Source organism: Mobula hypostoma, chromosome Y (assembly GCF_963921235.1).
Source record: "Mobula hypostoma chromosome Y, sMobHyp1.1, whole genome shotgun sequence".
Classification (NCBI taxonomy): domain Eukaryota; kingdom Metazoa; phylum Chordata; class Chondrichthyes; order Myliobatiformes; family Myliobatidae; genus Mobula; species Mobula hypostoma.
The window spans coordinates 4,761,106-4,780,260 of record NC_086130.1 but is presented as its reverse complement, the minus strand read 5'-3'; the positions used below and the strand labels follow the sequence as shown (position 1 = coordinate 4,780,260).

At 39.3% G+C, this 19,155-nt stretch overlaps 1 protein-coding gene across 1 annotated transcript in view; it reads right to left on the bottom strand.

Moving 5' to 3' along the window:
• LOC134341076 (cell division cycle protein 27 homolog) overlaps positions 1-19,155 on the bottom strand; it is a 272,971-nt gene that overhangs the window by 47,601 nt on the left and 206,215 nt on the right. Inside the window, exon 15 of the mRNA XM_063038824.1 lies at positions 2,306-2,423. Within this exon, the coding sequence (XP_062894894.1) occupies positions 2,306-2,423 (118 nt within the window). The remainder of the gene's footprint in view (positions 1-2,305; positions 2,424-19,155) is intronic.

Here is a 19,155-nt window from a genome sequence, read left to right as displayed (position 1 = left end):
ATGGCACCGTCTTGTTGCAGGGAAACAAGCCCAGGGCTCCCTCTGATTCAGTGATATTGGTGCGTTCCAATGATATTATATGTTCATACGGGGAAAAGATATACTGTGTGTTTAACATCCGAACGTTACTTAAAATGCTATGATGCTATTGACTTATAAATGACTTATAATTGACTTATCATGCATTTTGTGTTTAATATTAAATTCGTTAGATAAACCCTTTTACAAATGAAATTGAGTGTATTAGCCACTTATACATGACCTATAGTTGACTTATCACCTATATTCAGGTCGTGATTAAACCCCCCCCCAGGGTTGCCAACTGTCCCATGTTAGCTGGGACATCCTATATATTGGGCTAAATTGGTTTGTCCCATACGGAACCACCCTTGTCCCATATTTCCCCCGCTAAGGTAGAGCGTTCCTATGAAACCATTCGTGCCAAAATGGCGTAAAGCGAAGAAGCAATTAGGGCATGAAGGGATACAGACAAAAGGCAGGATAATGGGGCTGAGACGGAAAATGTATCAGCCATGATGAAACGCTGAGTAGATTCAATGGGCCAAATGACCTAGTTCTGTTCCTATTTCATGTCTGACTGAGGGGAATTGCCACAGAGGTAATTGGCACTGTCTGCTCTTCCCTTCCCCTTTCCTTCTTCTGATAGTCGCTCATGTATCTTTCACATGCAACTCCCTGTAGCTCCTGTCTCTCACTTTCATTATCCCTTATAAGTCAAAGGTCATCCAGCTGTAGCTCCAGGTCCTCAACACAACTTGTAAGGAGAAGCAGTTGGCTGTACCTTGTGTGTGTAAGGGGGTTTTGTCTTTTATGTTACTGCAGAGGCTAGTTAACATGGCTTCTTTGTTATGTTATAATCGGGAATGCTTCTTTGTTATGTTAAGCGCCGAGAAAGCTTTGTGCTAGCAGCTTGTTGTGAGTTAGGGGGTGATAAGAGGATGTTATGAACCAATTGGGATAATTGTTATGACTTTGGTGTATCTGGAAGATTTGTATGCGTGGGGTTTTGAGGGAGAAGGCGGGAGAGAGGGATAGAGGATGAACCAGGTGCTGTGATGTCCGTTAACGGGGTCGGACCCCGAGGAGACGGAGATGGACTCGTGTGGAGCGTCTGGTCGACCACCGTTGTTGGTTCCAGGCAGCCGGTCGAGATGGTCCGAGGGGTCGCAGGGTGAAGAAGAAGGGTCCAGAGCTCCAACTTTTTTGTGCACGAAGAGATTGAACTTTGATGAGTGTGGCGCCTTTTATTTTCCTTTTATATTTTATTCTCTATTAATTATATAGTTCCAGTAATATCTATAAACTGTAAATCATTTAATCGTATCTGGTGTATTGTCTGTTATTTGGGCGGGTGGGGTACATCACACAGCATCCACACAAACTAATTACCCAGTTTGGCGGGGCCGAGGGCTGTTTCCCTAGACGACAGTGAGCCCAGCGACCCTGAGGGTGGCAGGGGGGCTACATGTAGATGTTGTTACCAGGGAGTCTTAAAGTTCTCAGACTTCCTCAATGTCCAGGACACATTCCCAATGCACTTATAGATTAAAAAAAAGAAATAAACTTACCAGAAACCTACTCCAAACCTTTGGTTCTTCTCACCTAAGAGCCTTGAGCTGAAGACTCAAACTAATCAATCTAACACTGTCCAGTCCAACAATGGTCACTCTGTTTAAACCTACTTTTTTATTGGCCTTTGCTAATTGCTTAAAAAGTGTGATCACTGAAGCCCACTGAAGTCATGAAAGGCCCCGCACTCCTAAATCCCAAATGTAGCCATTTTCAAAAATGGACTGCACATTTCAGAACTATGCCATGTGATTTTTATTGTCCATTTTGCTGTATCAAAATCAATCACCTCACCAATTTTAAACATTTAATTTTCACTTGCACTTGTCTGCCCATCCTGCAACTTTATGTCCTCTTGCAATCTTTGTCATAAAGCTTTAACTCATTTTCTTCTGGCTTCCTTACAATAGTCAACAACTCTGTCCTAAATACCTTAATCCATCTCAGCGTAATATCAGTATAAACATTGTTTGAGATATTTGTGAATCAAAGGCTGATAACACAAAGAAGAAATGTTAAATGGTGTTGATTACAGCAATCCGTCTCTTGTCAATGATAATAATATAAAAACAGCAATGGTCACTTGGTTGTGGTTGTAAATGTTCAAAGAAAGAGATGCACGTAGGAACAGAACTACACCTGCTTCAAAATAGCACATGATGACAGACCAATGGTAATGAGGTCAAGAAAAATACTTCGTTTTATGTTTACTTACCACAGCAATGTGGCACAGCAATACAGAACTGTGGGGGTTGATATTAAGAGCCTTTCGAAAATGTATTTCTGCTAGGTTGAACTTCTCTTGCTTACAGTAGATCATCCCCAAACCATACCTGCAGGGACACAAGTACATAAATTTCATTTTTCAATTCATTACATATTTTGACAAGATTTTGGGTTTGTATTTTTTTCATACCAATAAAGTCCATTGCTCAGAAGTTTTGTTTACCTGTGTACCTAGACAATCTACAATTTTTAAAAAGTTGTCTTTGAAAGTAACAACTCCAACTGCACTTGTGAATGGTACCCATCAACTGACCAAATAAAACTTCACCAACTTTGTTGCCTTTGTAAGCATTATTGGCAGGTCTTTCCCATGTTAATTCTCTGAGTCATTATAGTAATTACACATTTAAAATCCTTGATGAAATTAGTCTAGTAGCACATTAGAAAGAAAACATTCTTTGATCAGTTACCAGTACGTAGAGGAATTGCCTCTCCACATAACTAACACTTCTAAACTAAAGCAGGAATGTAGTCTGAAGAATAAATTACATCTCTTTAATAATCATTTGAAATGATTATTAAAGAGATGGAGAAAAATGCAAGAACTCAACCATCAATTTTTTAATTCATCTGGCAGGGTGATGGAGAAGTTTATAAGATGTGGGGCCAATGATCATTTTTAACATGGAACCTGGAACCATATAGAACATATAAATTGTATACCTAGACATTTCTTTGATTTACAGATAGCCACAAAGCAAGAAACCCAAGAAAACCCAATTAAAAAATAAAAACCCAATGCACACAGAAAGAAATAAAAACACTACACATTGTAGTTGCAGTGTTTTTTGACATTGAAAAAGCCTATGATATGATGTTGAAGGAGGGATTGTTAATTAAACTACACAAGATGGGGGTTGGTGGAAGAGTTTTTAATTGGATTAAAGATTTTTTGTTTGGTAGAAAAATTCAAGTTTGGATTGGATCAGAATTATCAAAACAGTACATAGTGGGAAATGGCACACCTCAAGGTAGTGTGATTAGTCCGTTACTTTTCACCATTAAGAGCAATGTCTGCACAAAGGTACCAGTGGATAGAGGTAGGTCACTGTTTGCGGATGATGGGGCCTTGTGGAAAAGAGGCAGGAATATGGAGCATATAATCAGGAAACTACAAGGAGCAATTGATGAAGTGGTGGAGTGGGGTTACGATTGGGGATGTAGATTTTCAGTAGAAAAAATTCAAACTGTAATGTTTACCAGGAAAAGAATTGAAGTAGGGAAGAAGTTAAGGATATAAGGGATTGAATTAGAAAAGGTTGGATTATTTAAATTTCTGGGAGTTATATATGATTCACGATTAACATGGGCAGACCATATCAGGAAAGTTGAGGAGAAATGTAAAAAAAGTAAGAAACATGATGAGATGTTTGACTGGTAGGGAATGGGGAGCAAGTTGTTCAGCGTTGAAGAGAATGTATGTGGTTTTAGTAAGATCTGTGCTGGACTATGGAAATATAGCATATGGATCAGTAGCTAGGTCTCTTATAAGGAAACTGGATGTGATTCAGGCTCAGGCTCTGAGAGTGTGCAGTGGGGCTTTTAAAACATCATAAGTATCAGCCCTACAGGTAGATGTGGGACTAATGCCTTTGGAACTAAGAAGGATGCAATTGATGGCAAACTACTGGGCTAACTTGCAGGGGCACAATGATTCTCACCCTACTAAAGGAGTGTTGCAGGAGTGCTGGGAAAATGGGAGGTTTCAGAGGGATACCTTCAGTTGGGTAGGGAATGATATCACTAAAATGTTTCATCTAAAGATAAGTCCTTCTGTAGTTTATCTGATTGTAGCTCCATGAAAGCTTGTATGGCCTGACATAGACTGGCATTTGTTAGAGGTAAAAACGATAGGAAAATACAAAACTGATTTTGTAAGTGCATTTAACTGTCATGTGATGGAAAAGTATAGTGATTATACTCAGATTTATACAGATGGTACTAAGGAACCTGAAACAGGAGTGACAGGGTTTGGGGTGGCTATACCAGCAAAAGAAATTGGTATCAGCAGAAGAACATCTAAGTTAGGGGTGTATACAATGGAGATGCTGCAGTGTTGGTTGCGTTGCGATGGGTGGAGAAAGCTAGACAAGTCAAAGTGCTGATATGCTCAGATCCATCCTCAGTTCTAGCAAGTTTAAGGTCTTTTCACTCAAACAGTCGGCAAGATGTACTTTATGAAGTCCTTCAGTCAGTCACAAGAATTGCAAATCAGGGAGGTCAGGTAAAATTTATATGGGTTCCAGCACATGTAGGGATAAGGGGAGTGAGAGGGTGGATGGTTGGCAAAGAGGGCGTTAAAGAAAGAAAATATGGAAATGCACATTAGTATCAGTAAAGCAGAGGTAAGTGTGTAATTTGGGAAAAAAATCAAACAAATGGGGCAAGAAAGATGGGACAGGGAGGGGAAATGGAAGCATTTATATCAAATACAAAAAAGTGTTGCAGGTACTAGGGTAGGTAGTGGATACAGAAGAGAGGAAACTAAGTGGACAAGGTTAAGGCTGGGGCACTGTGCATTAAACAAAACATTGAAAATGATAGGGAAACACCAGACAGGATTCTGTGAGGAATGTCAGGAAGAGGAGTCAGTAGAGCATGTAGTTCAGAGCTGCAGAAAGTATGGGATACAGAGAGAGATGATGAGAATTAAACTAAGGGAACTGGGAGTACAGGAATTCACATTAAAAGGGTTGCTGGACATGGGTGAGAAAGCACAGGTTAAGGGGTACAGTGTTTTTTTATAGGCTATGGTGGATAAGCAGGAATAGGGTACTAGGATAGCCAAAGATGGGAGGATGAAGTGTAGGTTAGGGTATGTGTGTGTGTGTGTGTGTGATTGTGTGAAGGGGTTTAGAATCTACGTCTATTGCACATCCGGAGCAGAAGGTGGCGGTAATGTACCATTAAGCTGGGTGCCAACCGCCGTAAAACAAGACGAAAAAGAAGAAGAAATCATGCAAACGATAGAAGTGAGCAACAATATTCCAAACCAAAATGAGTCCTCAGATCTGACTCCTGGAACTGCCTGGAGCAGACCCACGACTCAATATCAGCCCATCATATTAGCAGGCACAGAGCACAACAGCTGGGGCAGGCTTCAGAACCTCAATGCTATAGAGAGGAGTGAACATTGTAGGAGCGCAAGCAAAATTGTCTCTTGCCTCCAATCCCAGCACCCTTTCTAGTATATTGTTTAAACAATCCAAACAGTGTATCATACCACCCTCTGCATAAAAACAAACGTTGTTGTGTTTTGTACATAAACCACTATCTGGGTATGTGACTGGAATGGAGTAGTGGAAGCCGACAGTATTGTGGCTTTTAAGAGGTTGTGTATGAACATATGAATATTCAAGGGTTGGACAGAAAAGTATTATATACAGGCAGAAGAAGTTTAATTTCATTTGGCATCATGTTCAGCACAGACAAATAATAATGAGGCAGCCTACAGAGAAAAATTCATCAACCTGACACGGTGGTGTCAAGAAAACAACCTCTCCCTCAATGTCGCCAAGACAAAAGAGCTGGTTGTGAACTACAGGAGGAATGGAGACAGGCTTATCCCTATTGACCCCAATGGATATGGGGTTGAGAAGGCCAACAGCTTTAAGTTCCTCGGTATACAGATCACCAAGGATCTCATATGGTATGTGCATACTGGTTGTATGGTGAAAAGGCACAACGGTGTCTCTTTCACCTCAAACGGTTGACCAAGTTGGGCCCCAAATGCTGAAGACTTTCTACAGGGGCACAATTGAGAGCATTTTGGCTGGTTGCATCACTGCCTGGTATGGGAACTGTACTTCGCTCAATTGTAAGGGGTCTAGAGAGTAGTGTTTCCAGCCCAGCGCATCTGTATATGTGAACTTCCCATGATTAAAGACATTTAGAGACAGGTGTGTAAAAAGGGCCCAAAGGATCATTGGGGACCCTAGTCACCCCAACCACAATCTATTTCAGCTGCTACGATCCAGGAAACGGTATAGCAGCATAAAAGCCAGGACTGGGATAGTTTCTTCCACCAGGCCATTAGATTGATGAATTCTGATACAATTGTATTTCTTAGCTCTGTTGAAAGCAGGTGTCCCCTGCTTTCCAAACGTTCGCTTTACGACATTTCGCTTTTACGAAAGACCTACATCAGAACCTGCTTTCGCTAACCAAAAGAGAATTTTCACTTTTACGGAAAAGGACATCCACTTTAAACTTGTGTTTACCCTGAGAAAGACCACCATGACCATGAAGCCTTGCATGGGCAGGCATGTGAGCATGTGTGTACGTGCCGATTTTTTCTACAATTAGTTTTTGGCTCAATCTTCCTGATTCTGGTAAGTGAAATATACTCTACATACATTATTTCTACTCTATATAGGCTGTGTATTTATCATATCATTCTGGCTTTTAGTGTATATTAGTGTTATTTTAGGTTTCATGTGCCATTTGGTATGACTTGGTAGGTTATTTTTTGGGTCTGGGAATGCTAAAAAATTTTTCCCATATAAATTAATGGTAAGTGCTTCTTCCCTTTACGCCATTTTGGCTTACGAACAGTTTCATAGGAACGCTCTACCTTCAGATAATGGGGGAAACCTGTACTATTTATTACAAATTACTATAAATTGCACATTGCACATTTAGACGGAGATGTAACCTAAAGATTTTTACTCCTCATGTATTTGAAGGACATAGGAATAAAGTCAATTCCAAAGGATGTTTCTTTCTTTTTCAATCTTTTTATTAGTTTCATAATAATAAACATAGCATAGTAATGGTACAAAATTATTGGGGAATACATTGTTATAATTGGCATGATAAATTATCAAGCCAGTTGACACTTAAATGATAAAACTCCCAATCATATAAAAACCTAGAAACATAGAAAATACGTGCAGGAGTAGGTCATTCGGCCCTTCGAGCCTGCACTGCCATTCAGTATGATCATGGCTGATCATCCAACTCAGAACCCTGTACCAGCTTTCCCTCCATACCCCTGATTCCTTTAGCCACAAGGGCCATATCTAACTCCCTCTTAAATATAGCCAATGGCCTCAACTGTTTCCTGTGGCAGAGATTTCCACAGATTCACCATTCTCTGTGTGAAGAAGTTTCTCCTTTATCCTCAAACTGTGACCCCTCGTTCTGGACTTCCCCAACATGGGGAACAATCTACCTGCATCTAGCCTGTCCAATCCCTTTAGGATTTTATATGTTTCAATAAGATCCCCCCTCAATCTTCTAAATTCCAACGAGCATAAGCCTAGTCGATCCAGTCTTCCATCATGTGAAAGTCCTGCCATCCCAGGAATCAATTTGGTGAACCTTCTTTGTACTCCCTCTATGGCAAGGATGTCTTTCCTCAGATTAGGGGACCAAAACTGCACACAATACTCCAGGTGTGGTCTCACCAAGGCCTTGTACAACTGCAGTAGTAGCTCCCTGCTCCTGTACTCGAATCCTCTTGCTATGAATGCCAGCATACCATTCACCTTTTTCACCCCCTGCTGTACCTGCATGCCCACTTTCAATGACTGGTGTATAATGACACCCAGGTCTTGTTGCACCTCCCTTTTTCCTAAACGGCCACCATTCAGATAATAATCTGTTTTCCTGTTTTTGCCACCAAGGTGGATAACCTCACATTTATCAACATTAAATTGCACCTGCCATGAATTTGCCCACTCACCTAACCTATCCAAGTCACCCTGGATCCTCTTAGCATCCTCCTCACAGCTAACACTGCCGCCCAGCTTTGTGTCATCCGCAAACTTGGAGATGCTGCATTTAATTCCCTCATCTAAGTCATTAATATATATTGTAAACAACTGGGGTCCCAGCACTGAGCCTTCCTGTACCAGACTAGTCACTGCCTGCCATTCTGAAAAAGGTCTCGTTTATTCCCACTCTTTGCATCCTGTCTGCCAACCATTTCTCTATCCACATCAATACCTTACCCCCAATACCGCGTGCTTTAAGTTTGCACACTAATCTCCTGTGTGGGACTTTGTCAAAAGCCTTTTGAAAATCCAAATACACCACATCCACTGGTTCTCCCCTATCCACTCTACTCGTTACATCCTCAAAAAATTCTGAGATTCGTTAGACATGATCTTCCTTTCACAAATCCATGCTGACTTTGTCCGATGATTTCACCGCTTTCCAAATGTGCTGTTATCACATCTTTGATAACTGACTCTAGCATTTTCCCCACCTCCGATGTTAAGCTAACTAGTCTATAATTCCCTGGTTTCTCTCTCCCTCCTTTTTTAAAAAGTGGGGTTACATTAGCCACCCTCCAATCCTCAGGAACTAGTCCAGAATCTAACGAGTTTTGAACAAGTATCACTAATGCATCCACTATTTCTTGGGCTACTTCCTTAAGCACTCTGGGATGCAGACCATCTGGCCCTGGGGATTTATCTGCCTTTAATCCCTTCAATTTACCTAACACCACTTCCCTACTAACATGTATTTCGCTCAGTTCCTCCATCTCACTGGACCCTCTGTCCCCTACTATTTCCGGAAGATTATTTATGTCCTCCTTAGTGAAGACAGAACCAAAGTAATTATTCAATTGGTCTGCCATGTCCTTGCTCCCCATAATCAATTCACCTGTTTCTGTCTGTAGGGGACCTACATTTGTCTTTACCAGTCATTTCCTTTTTACATATCTATAAAAGCTTTTACAGTCAGTTTTTATGTTCCCTGCCATATATATGGCGAACAAAAACCCCAGGTTAGGTAAAAGACATTTACAGAAATCTAAAAGTTGAGGGGGTGGTTAGCTCTCCCGAATTTTAGATTTTACTATTGGGCAATTAACATTTGATATTTAAAATTTTGGTTATGGGACTGGGATGGAATTTAAAGTAAACATTGGGTAAATCTTGAATGTAATTCTTTACAAGGTTTTTCATTGGGTTCTATTTTAGGGACTTCACTTCCCTTTACTCTATCTAAATTGTATAAACAAATGGATAACCCAATAGTTAAACATACTTTACTTATAAATTTCAAAACATTTTTGGGTTGAACCAATTTATTTTAGCAAGTCCTATTATATCTAATTTCTTTTTTCAACTCTCCACTATGGACCAAGCATATTTAGATTGGAAAATCAAAGGTATAGTATGATTTTGTGATTTATTTTCGTATAATTGTATGGTGTCCTTTGAACAATTATCTAATAAATATAATTTGCCTAGATCTCAATTTTTTAGATATTTACAGGTTAGAAATTTTTAAAATTTATATTCAATGGATAATTTGGAAAAAATTTTAGATTTAAATCCTTTCCAGAAAGGTGTTATAGCAATTATTTATAATACAATTATGTATATATGTCCTGATGTATCTAATAAAATTAAGACTGATTGGGAAAGGGAATTTAAGATCATTATACTGAATGAAAAATGTAAAAAAATTCTTCAATTAGTTAATTCATCCTCTATATGTGCTAAACATGTATTGATACAGTTTATAGTGCATAGGGCTCATATGTCTAAAGATAAATTATCTCGTTATTACTCTTATATTAATCCTATATGTGATAGGCGTCATTCCGAGATAGCTTCTTTATCTCATATGTTTTGGTCATGTCCTTTGTTGAAAAAATATTGGAAACATATTTTTGATATTATCTCAACTGTTTTGAATATTGACTTTCAACCTCACCCAATTACTGCCATTTTTGGGCTACCAATGATAGAATCAAGTTTGTTCCCGATGTTGGGAAAGTCCAGAACGAGGGGTCACAGTTTGAGGATAAAGGGGAAGCCTTTTAGGACCGAGATGAGGAAAAACTTCTTCACACAGAGAGTGGTGAATCTGTGGAATTCTCTGCCACAGGAAACTGTTGAGGCCAGTTCATTGGCTATATTTAAGAGGGAGTTAGATATGGCCCTTGTGGCTAAAGGGATCGGGGGGTATGGAGGGAAGGCTGGTGCAGGGTTCTGAGTTGGATAATCAGCCATGATCATAATAAATGGCGGTGCAGGCTCGAAGGGCCAAATGGCCTACTCCTGCACCTATTTTCGATGTTTCTATGTTTCTATGAGGACATTTTTCAATCAACATAATCAAAAAAGGATTTTGGAATAAAAATTGGTACCATTTGAAAAACATATAAAAATTCAGGCAAAATAATCATCTTGATAGCACTGATCAATGACGGAGACATTGGTGGCCATTTAGTAAACAAAAGTTTAATCTGATCAATTAACGGTAAAAAATTAGCTTTAAATAAATCTTCATGCTTTTTCGGGATTTTAACTCCTAAATATGTAAAAGAGAAAGTAACCAATTTAAATGGTGAACATCCATAAACAGGAACCTGCTTATTTAGGGGAAATAGTTCACTCTTATTAAGGTTCAATTTATAAGCAGAGAAGTTACTAAATTGAGTCAACAAAGATAAAATAATGGGAATCGATTTCCCCAGATAGGAGATATATAACAACAAATCATCTGCATATAATGATAATTTATAATTTCATTTCCACGGGTAATACCAAAAATGGCATGAACATTGACTTCTCAAACTTCTGCTAATGCCCCACCTCCCCCTCGTACCCCATCCGTTATTTATTTATATACACACATTCTTTTTCTCTCTCTCCTCTTTCTCCCTCTGTCCCTCTCACTATGCCCCTTGCCCATCCTCTGAGTTTCTTCCTCCCTCCTCTTTTTCTTTCTCCCCGGGCCTCCTGTCTCATGATCCTTTCATATCCCTTTTGCCAATCAACTCTCCAGCTCTTGGCTCCATCCCTCCCCCTCCTGTCTTCTCCTACCATTTTGGATCTCCCCCCTCCCCAACTTTCAAATCTCTTACTAGCTCTTCTTTCAGTTAGTCCTGACGAAGGGTCTGGGCCTGAAATGTCGACTGTATCTCTTCCTAGAGATGCTGCCTGGCCTGCTGCGTTCACCAGCAACTTTGATGTGTTTTTACCAAAAATGATAGGCGACTCTCGGATGGCAATTGCTATAGGTTCAAGGGCAATATCAAATAATAATGGACTAAGAGGGCATCCTTGCCTAGTACCTCGAGATAAACGAAAAAAGGGAGATCTTTGATTATTAGTACAAACTGAAGCTACGGGGTATGATATATCAATTTAATCCAAGATATAAATATCGGACTAAAATTAAATTTCTCGAACACACTAAGTAAATATGGCCATTCAACTCCATTGGAAGATTTCTCAGCATCTAATAACACATTCTGGAGTGTTAAGTGAAGGAGTATAAACAATATTCATTAACCTCCTGATATTAAAGAATGAATAATAGTTTTTAATAAATCCTGTTTGGTTCACAGAGATAATTCGAGGTAATACCTTCTCTAACCTAGTTGCTATAATTTTTGAAAAAATTTTTGAATCTACGTTCAAAAGAGATATCAGTCTATATGATGCACAATCAGTAGGATCTTTATTCTTTTTAAGAAGTAAAGAAATAGAAGCTCCATAAAATGATTGTAGTAATTTACCTAATCTGATTGCTTCTCTGAATATTCTAGACAACCAAGGAGAGAGAATAGAGGAAAAAGATTTTAAAAATTCCACTGTAAAACCATCAGGACCAGGTGCTTTGCTGGAATTAATTGAGGAGATAACAGCTGTTATTTCTTCCTTTGTAATAGGAGTTTCTAATACTAAACAATCTTCAGGTGATAATTTCAGAAAGCTCAATTTTCTTAAAAAGGCGTGCACCATGTTAGAATCATGAGGAAAATCAGAATGGTATAGAGAGGTATAAAAGTCTTGAAAAGTTTTGTTTATCTCATCATGATCAACTGTCAAAGTATCATCATGTTTATGGATCTTAATAATTTGACATTTAACCGAAGTAGTTCTCAATTGATTAGCTAATAATTTACCTGATTTATCACTATGAATGTAAAACTCGCCTAGTTTTCATTAATTAATTTTCAATCAAGGATGTTAATAATAAACTGTGTTCCATTTGGAGTTCGACTCTCTGTTTATAAAGCTCCTTGCTAGGAGCAACAGAATATTTCTTACCAATTTATTTAATTTTATCAACCACCAAAAGAATTTCATTCTTAATAAGTTTTTTCAAACTAACAGAATAGGAAATAGTCTGTCCGCGGATATAAGCTTTAAAAGTGCCCCATACTGTCCCGTTGGAAATTTCTTCCGTAATATTAGTTGAAAAGAAGAAATCAGTCTGTTCCTTCATAAAGTTAACAAAGTCCACGTCTTGAAGCAAATTAGAATTAAACCGCCATTGACTATTAGTAGATGAAGTATTAACTTAATAGAAACTTTCATTGGAACATGATGCAAAATGGCGATAATGTCATAATTGCAATCAATTACAGATGGAATTAAACGAGACTAAATAAAAAAGTAGTCAATTCGAGAATAAGAATGATAAACATGTGAGAAAAATGAAAACTCTTTATCTTTAGGGTCTAGAAATCTCCAAATTTCTGAAATTCCAGAATCAATCATAAAAGAGTTGATAAGAGTAGCCGACTTGTTCAGTAAAGCAGGATGGATCTATCCATCGTGGGATTTAAACGTAAGTTAAAATCACTGCCCATTATCAACACATAGTCATTTAAGTTAGGAAAGGAAGTGAATACATGCTTAAAAAATTCAGGATAATCCACATTTGGAGCATAAACGTTAACCATACCGCAACTTTTTTATTAAAAAGTAATCCAGTAATTAACAAAAATCTACCACTAGGATCAGAGATAATGTCTTGACGAGTAAACGTAATTGAGGGATCTATAAAAATTGAAACTCCTTTCACTTTGGCTTGGGAATTCGAGTGGTACTGTTTAGCTTTCCAAAATTTAAAGAAATGTTGATTATCCTCTTTCCTTACATGAGTTTCTTGTGCAAAAATAATATAAGCATTCAGTCTTTGGAATACTTTAAAAATCTTTTTCCGTTTTATTGGATGGTTTAAATCATCTGTATTCCAAGAGAGAAAATTAATAATGTGAGCCATAACTTATTGTTAACCCTTTGGTATATAAAGAGTTAACCATAACGTAAACTCATGAGATCGGAAAAGGAAAAAATATTCAGAGTGGAACCGGAAATCATGACACTGCAGACATGTTTGTAGTACTAAACCAGCCCAATAGAAAAAAATTAATAAAAAGAAAAAAGAACCCCCCCCCCACCCTCCACCCCTGAAATCCCCAAACTAAGCAGAGAAGGCTGAAGAAAGAACTAAGAATTAACACTAAATCTAACCCCACTTCTGCAGGAGGCAACTCCAAAAACATATGTTATAAAGAACCCCCCCCGCCGGAAATCCAATAAAAAAATTAAACACTCTACTATAATAATCCACATATTGTGATTTCTAAAATATACAGGGAAAAATAAGTTAGCCCCAATGCATAAGATTAGTCAGTACAACCAGACGTAATTGGAAATGTCGCTTCAAAAAAAAAGAGGAATTATGGGAAGAAGAAACCTAAGAAAATGGTGTACACAGAAAGAACCAAGGAAATTATGAAAAAATGGAAACAAACCGCCAGTTTAATTATACAAAACCAAAAATAAAGAAGATGTTTCTGCATACAGTCAAAATTTACCTTCAAATCATTGATGACAATGTCAGAAATCAAATAGTTAAAAATTAACTAGTTAAGGAAAAGTAAAATCACCTGCAAGATAAAAAACTTTAGATGAGTTATGAAAAAATACTTACACTAGTAACCACAGACGAAAATCTTGAACTTATGAAAGATCTTCTTCATATGATAATTGAAGGCTTTTTCTTTAAAAAAAAGCAACTGAAAAAGGATCTGATGCTGAAAACACCAAACATTAATTAAAGGATGGTATCCGTATCAGATGCACTTGTGGAATGGAAGACACAACAAGATCCGTCCAAAATAGAAATTCTTAGATGCGCGGGGTACAATAAGACCGGTTTGCGATATTTTTGTTAGCATTCTGACATCAAAGGTTTAAAAACCAGTCGTGCCTTCATCATTTTGGGACTGTAGTCTTCAACCAACCAGAATAAATGTTGTTGATATTTAATCATACCTTGCCGGCGGGCAATACGGATAAATTGTTCTTTAACGCAAACATAGTGGAAACGGAGAATAACTGGCCTCGGTCTAGCTTCGGCAGATACTGATTTTGGATGTGATATACAATGGGCATGGTCGAGCAATGGAGGATCGTTGGGAAATACAGAACTAAACGCATCCTTTAAAAGTTGAGAAAGAATATTGAAGCATCTCCATCCTCAACATCCTCGGGGAGACCAATTATACGTAAGTTCTGTCTTCTAGATCGATTTTTAAGATCAATAACCTTGGATTTAAAATGTTCCATTTTAGTGGTCGTTGTTTAGTGTTCGAAACTAAATTCCGCTCCAATTTCTCGATTTTTAAATCACTCTTCTGAGATTTAGTATCTAGTTCCGTAATTTTACTTTGATGTTGCTTGACTTCACAATCCAGTGATTTCAGAGAGTCCGTGATTGACTTTTAACTCTTCTTTAAAATTATGACGTTGTTCAAAATTGTTGGCTAAACTTTGACATTGTTCATCAAATTTTTCATCTAAAAGCTTCATCATATTCTCATAAGATAGCTCCATTTGCTTAGGATCACCTTTTCTTTTTCCTCCATTCCCGTCAGAATCCTTCCCGTTTTTTGTTTTGGATCTTGTACTCATTTCTTCAGATTTTACAGTTCAAAAAAAGATCAGCAGAATAAAATAAATTTTCTAGTGTAGGTAAAAATTAGTTAAGTAAGGGAGATCATCATTTAAAAAAAAGATAATGGGAATGGAGCAGAACCAAAGACAACTTCACTCCATCAGTGCTCCCTGCAGAATCCCCCAAAGGATGTTTCTGTGCTCTACTATCTACATACTATGTTTCAGAATAATTGTTAGCAAGGAAACGTTTATTACCAAACCATGCTTTTGCCTTTCTGAAGATACACCTAGTACATTCGGATAGGAGAGAGTATTCAGACCCAGTTAGACTATAAAATATAGGAGCAGAATTAGACCATTTGCCCATCAAGTCTGCTCTGCCATTTCTTCATGGCTGATCTATTTTTCTTCTGAGCCCCAGTCTCCCACCTTCTCCTCATATCTGTTCATGTCCTGACTAATCAAGAGTCTATCAACCTCTGCCTTAAATTTTCTGGTGACTCAGCCATAGGTGGGTGTATTGAAGGAGGACAGAAGGATGAATATAGAGTCCTGGTGGAGGACTTGTCAATCTGAATCGTCTGCAGCTAAATACCAGTAAGACAAAGGAGATCGCGATGGAATTTAGAAGACTAAGCCTGCACAGCTCACTATTGATGGTGAGGACATGGATGAGGTGACACCAAGGACCTACAAGTACCGGAGGTGTACCTGGATGACATACTTGCGTGGAGAACCACCTCAAAGGCTGTGTGCAAGAAGGACCAGAGTCACCTCTAGTTCTTGAGGAGACTGATGTCCTTTAGAGTATATAGGCCTCTCCCTCTGTTGTTTGTTGTTGCCAGTACAATCTTCTATGGGGCGGTACGCTGGGGCAATGGCATCTACACATGTGATGTCAGCAGGCTGTCTCTGTTATAGGAGTCAAACTGGATACACTCGAGGCTGTGGTAGAACAAAGGACACTACGGAAAATTCCGGTAATTCTGGACAATGCTTCTCACCCCCTGCATGCCACCTTGGCTGAACAGAGGAGTACTTTTAATAATAGGCTTAAGACAACTGCACTGCTCCAAAGAGTGCTATATGAGGTCATTCTTACCCTTGGTCATCAGACTCTCCAATGAGTCAGCTGGGGAAGTGATAATCTCCCTGTTAGACTGCTAGATATAAGTTTTTGTATTCTTTCTCAATTTTCTTCTAATATTTGTATATCTGTGCAGTTGTAACACTACTGTGACACTCTAACTCTTTTGGGATAGATAAAGTATCTATCTAAATATACATAAAGACGTGACCTCCACAGCCACCTGTAGCAACAAATTTCTCTTCCCGCCAAAGAAATTCCTCCTCATCTCTGTCCTAAAAGGACACCCCTCTATTCTGCTACATCCACTCTCATCCCCGGTGCTACTCTCTATGTCTGTCTATCAAGGTTTTTCTACATTCATTACATTTCAATTAAGTCGCCCTTCATTTTTCTGAATTCTATTGAATACAAGTTTAAAGCCATCAAACACTCTTCATATGACAAGCCAGTGTTTTATAAAGTCTCAACATTTCGTCCTTCTTGTTAGTCTTCTTGAAATGAATTCAAACCGCAAATGCCTTCCTTACTACACTCAACATGCAAAATAACATTTAGGGAATCCTGCACAAGGTTGCCAAAATTCAGGTTTTAATTTCTTCTTGCCCATTCTCTAAACTGTCTAAGCCCTCTGTAGCTACTCTATGTCCTCAAAACTACCTGCCCCTCCACTATCTGCATATTGTCTGCAAACTTCAATTCTGACATATAATGTAAAAAGAAGTAGCTCCAACACAGAACTTCACAGAACTAGTCACTGGCAGCCAACCAGAAAAGACTCCCTTTATTCCCAATCTTTCCCTCCTGATGATCAGCTTTAGTTGTACCACTTGGGGAATTATCTGCATGTAGTGGAATTCCCATATGATTTATTTTTTATCTTTCTTGAGGTTAGGTGGTCACAGTTTTAGGAACTGCTCTCTAAGTAGCAGCATTGCATTTTGTAAACACATATGCTGTAGACACTAAGAATCAGATGTAATCTGGTAGTGAATATTTAGGCCATTAGGTAACAAGGTATAGTAGGTGTCTTTGCTTTAGATGGCATTAAACTACTTGAATAATATTGAATCTGGGCTCATCAACGCAAATGGACTGTATTCCATAATATTTTTGACTATATGATTTATGCCTTTAAAATATTGGTGTTAACAGGAATTGATCACCTTTGATCTCTGATTAGAGCCACAGTATGTGCATAGCTGGTCTAGGTGAGTTTCAAATCATTAGGGCAGTAGGATGATGTTGGTAGGGGATTTTTTCATATTGGTCTAGTAATTCTGTTGTGGGAATTTTACTTGCTGCTTATTAGTTCATTATCACTGTTATTTGTTATCTAACAGTGTGATCATGGGACTGTCGCAGGAGGAGTGAGGGGCTTGGGAGAGCAGTGAGTGCTGGGAAGTAGCTGAGGACCTGAGGTGAGTGTGCTTTAAAAGAAGCGCGGAGGGCAACTGAAGCATTAAACAGAGTGTTGATTAGTTGATTAGAGGGAGTGAGTACTTGAGATAATTGGCAGGGCCAAATAAAAGGAGGGGTAACTGAAGAGGAACAGCCAGTGTGTGAGTGGCTCAGGGTAGGAGTGGAGCTTTGAGGCTTTGGCTTGAGAGGCTTCGGCAAGCAGAGGGTGAGGATGAAATTGCTCCCAGTGAGGTAAGGCTGGGTAAATTCCTTTAACTCATTTAATTAACTTAGGAGTAGGTTAATGGAGGCAGCAGTTAGGGCAGTTGAGTGCTCCGTATGCAGTATGTGGGATGTCAGGACAGCACAATTGTCCCTGATGACTACACCTGTGAAAGATGCATCCAGCTGCAGTTCCTGACAAAACAAGTTAGGGAACTGTAGCTGGAGCTGGATGAACTTTGGATCATTCGTGAGGCAGAGGCAGAAATCGACAGGAGTTTCAGAGAGACAGTCACCCCTAAAAGTCAGGAGGCAGGTAGCTGGGTGACTGTCAGGAGAGGGAAGGGGAATAGACAGAAAGAACAGAGCACCCCTGTGGCCGTTCCCATCAATAATAAGTATACCGTTTTGGATACTGTTGGTGGCGACGTCCTACCAGGGACAAGTTGCAGTGGTCGCGTTTCTGGCACTGGGACTGGACCCTCAGCTCAGAAAGAAAGGACGGAAAAGAAGAGAGCAGTAGTGATAAGGCATTTGATAGTTAGGGGGACAGATAAGAGGTTCTGTGGGAGAGATCAAGAATCCTAGATGGTCTGTTGCGTTCCCGGTGCCAGAGTCAGTGATATCTCAGATTGAGTTCTCGGTATTCTCAGGAGGTAGGGTGAGCAGCCAGATGTCATGGTCCATATAGGGACCAATGACGTGGATAGGAAGGAGGAGGAAGTCCTGCAAAGGGGATTTAGGGAGTTAGGTATGAGGTTGAAGGACAGGAACTTTAGGATTGCAAACTTATGATTGCTACCCGTGCCACGTGCTAGTGAGGCCAGAAATAGGAAGATAATGCAGCTAAATACGTGGTTAAGGAGATGGTGCAGGATGGAGGGCTTCATGTTTCTGGACAATTGGGCCTTGTTCCAGGGAAGGTGGGACCTGTTCCAATGGGACAATTTGCACCTGAACTGCAGGGAGACTAACATCCTTGCGGGTAGGTTTGCTGATGCTGCTCAGGGGGGTTTAAACTAGAATTGCAGGGGGAGGGGAACAAGAGTGTTAGAGCAGATAGTGATGTGGAGGAGGATAAAGGTCATGCAAGGACTGCATGTTTAGACAAAAATCTAAGGTTTGAATGTTATAGAAATATTCTGAGGCGCATCTATTTCAATGCACGGAGTATTGTAGGTAAGCTTACGGCATGGATTGGCACGTGGGATTACAACATTATTGCTTTAATGAAACTTGGTTGCAGGAGGGTAGGACTGGCAGCTTAATGTTCCGGGGTTCTGTTGTTTCAGACGTGATAGAGGGGGAGGGGTGGTATTACCATTACAACTACAGAAAGGGTGGGTAATGTAGCAGGATCCTCTTTTGAGTCAGTATGGGTGGAAGTCAGGAACAGGAAGGGAG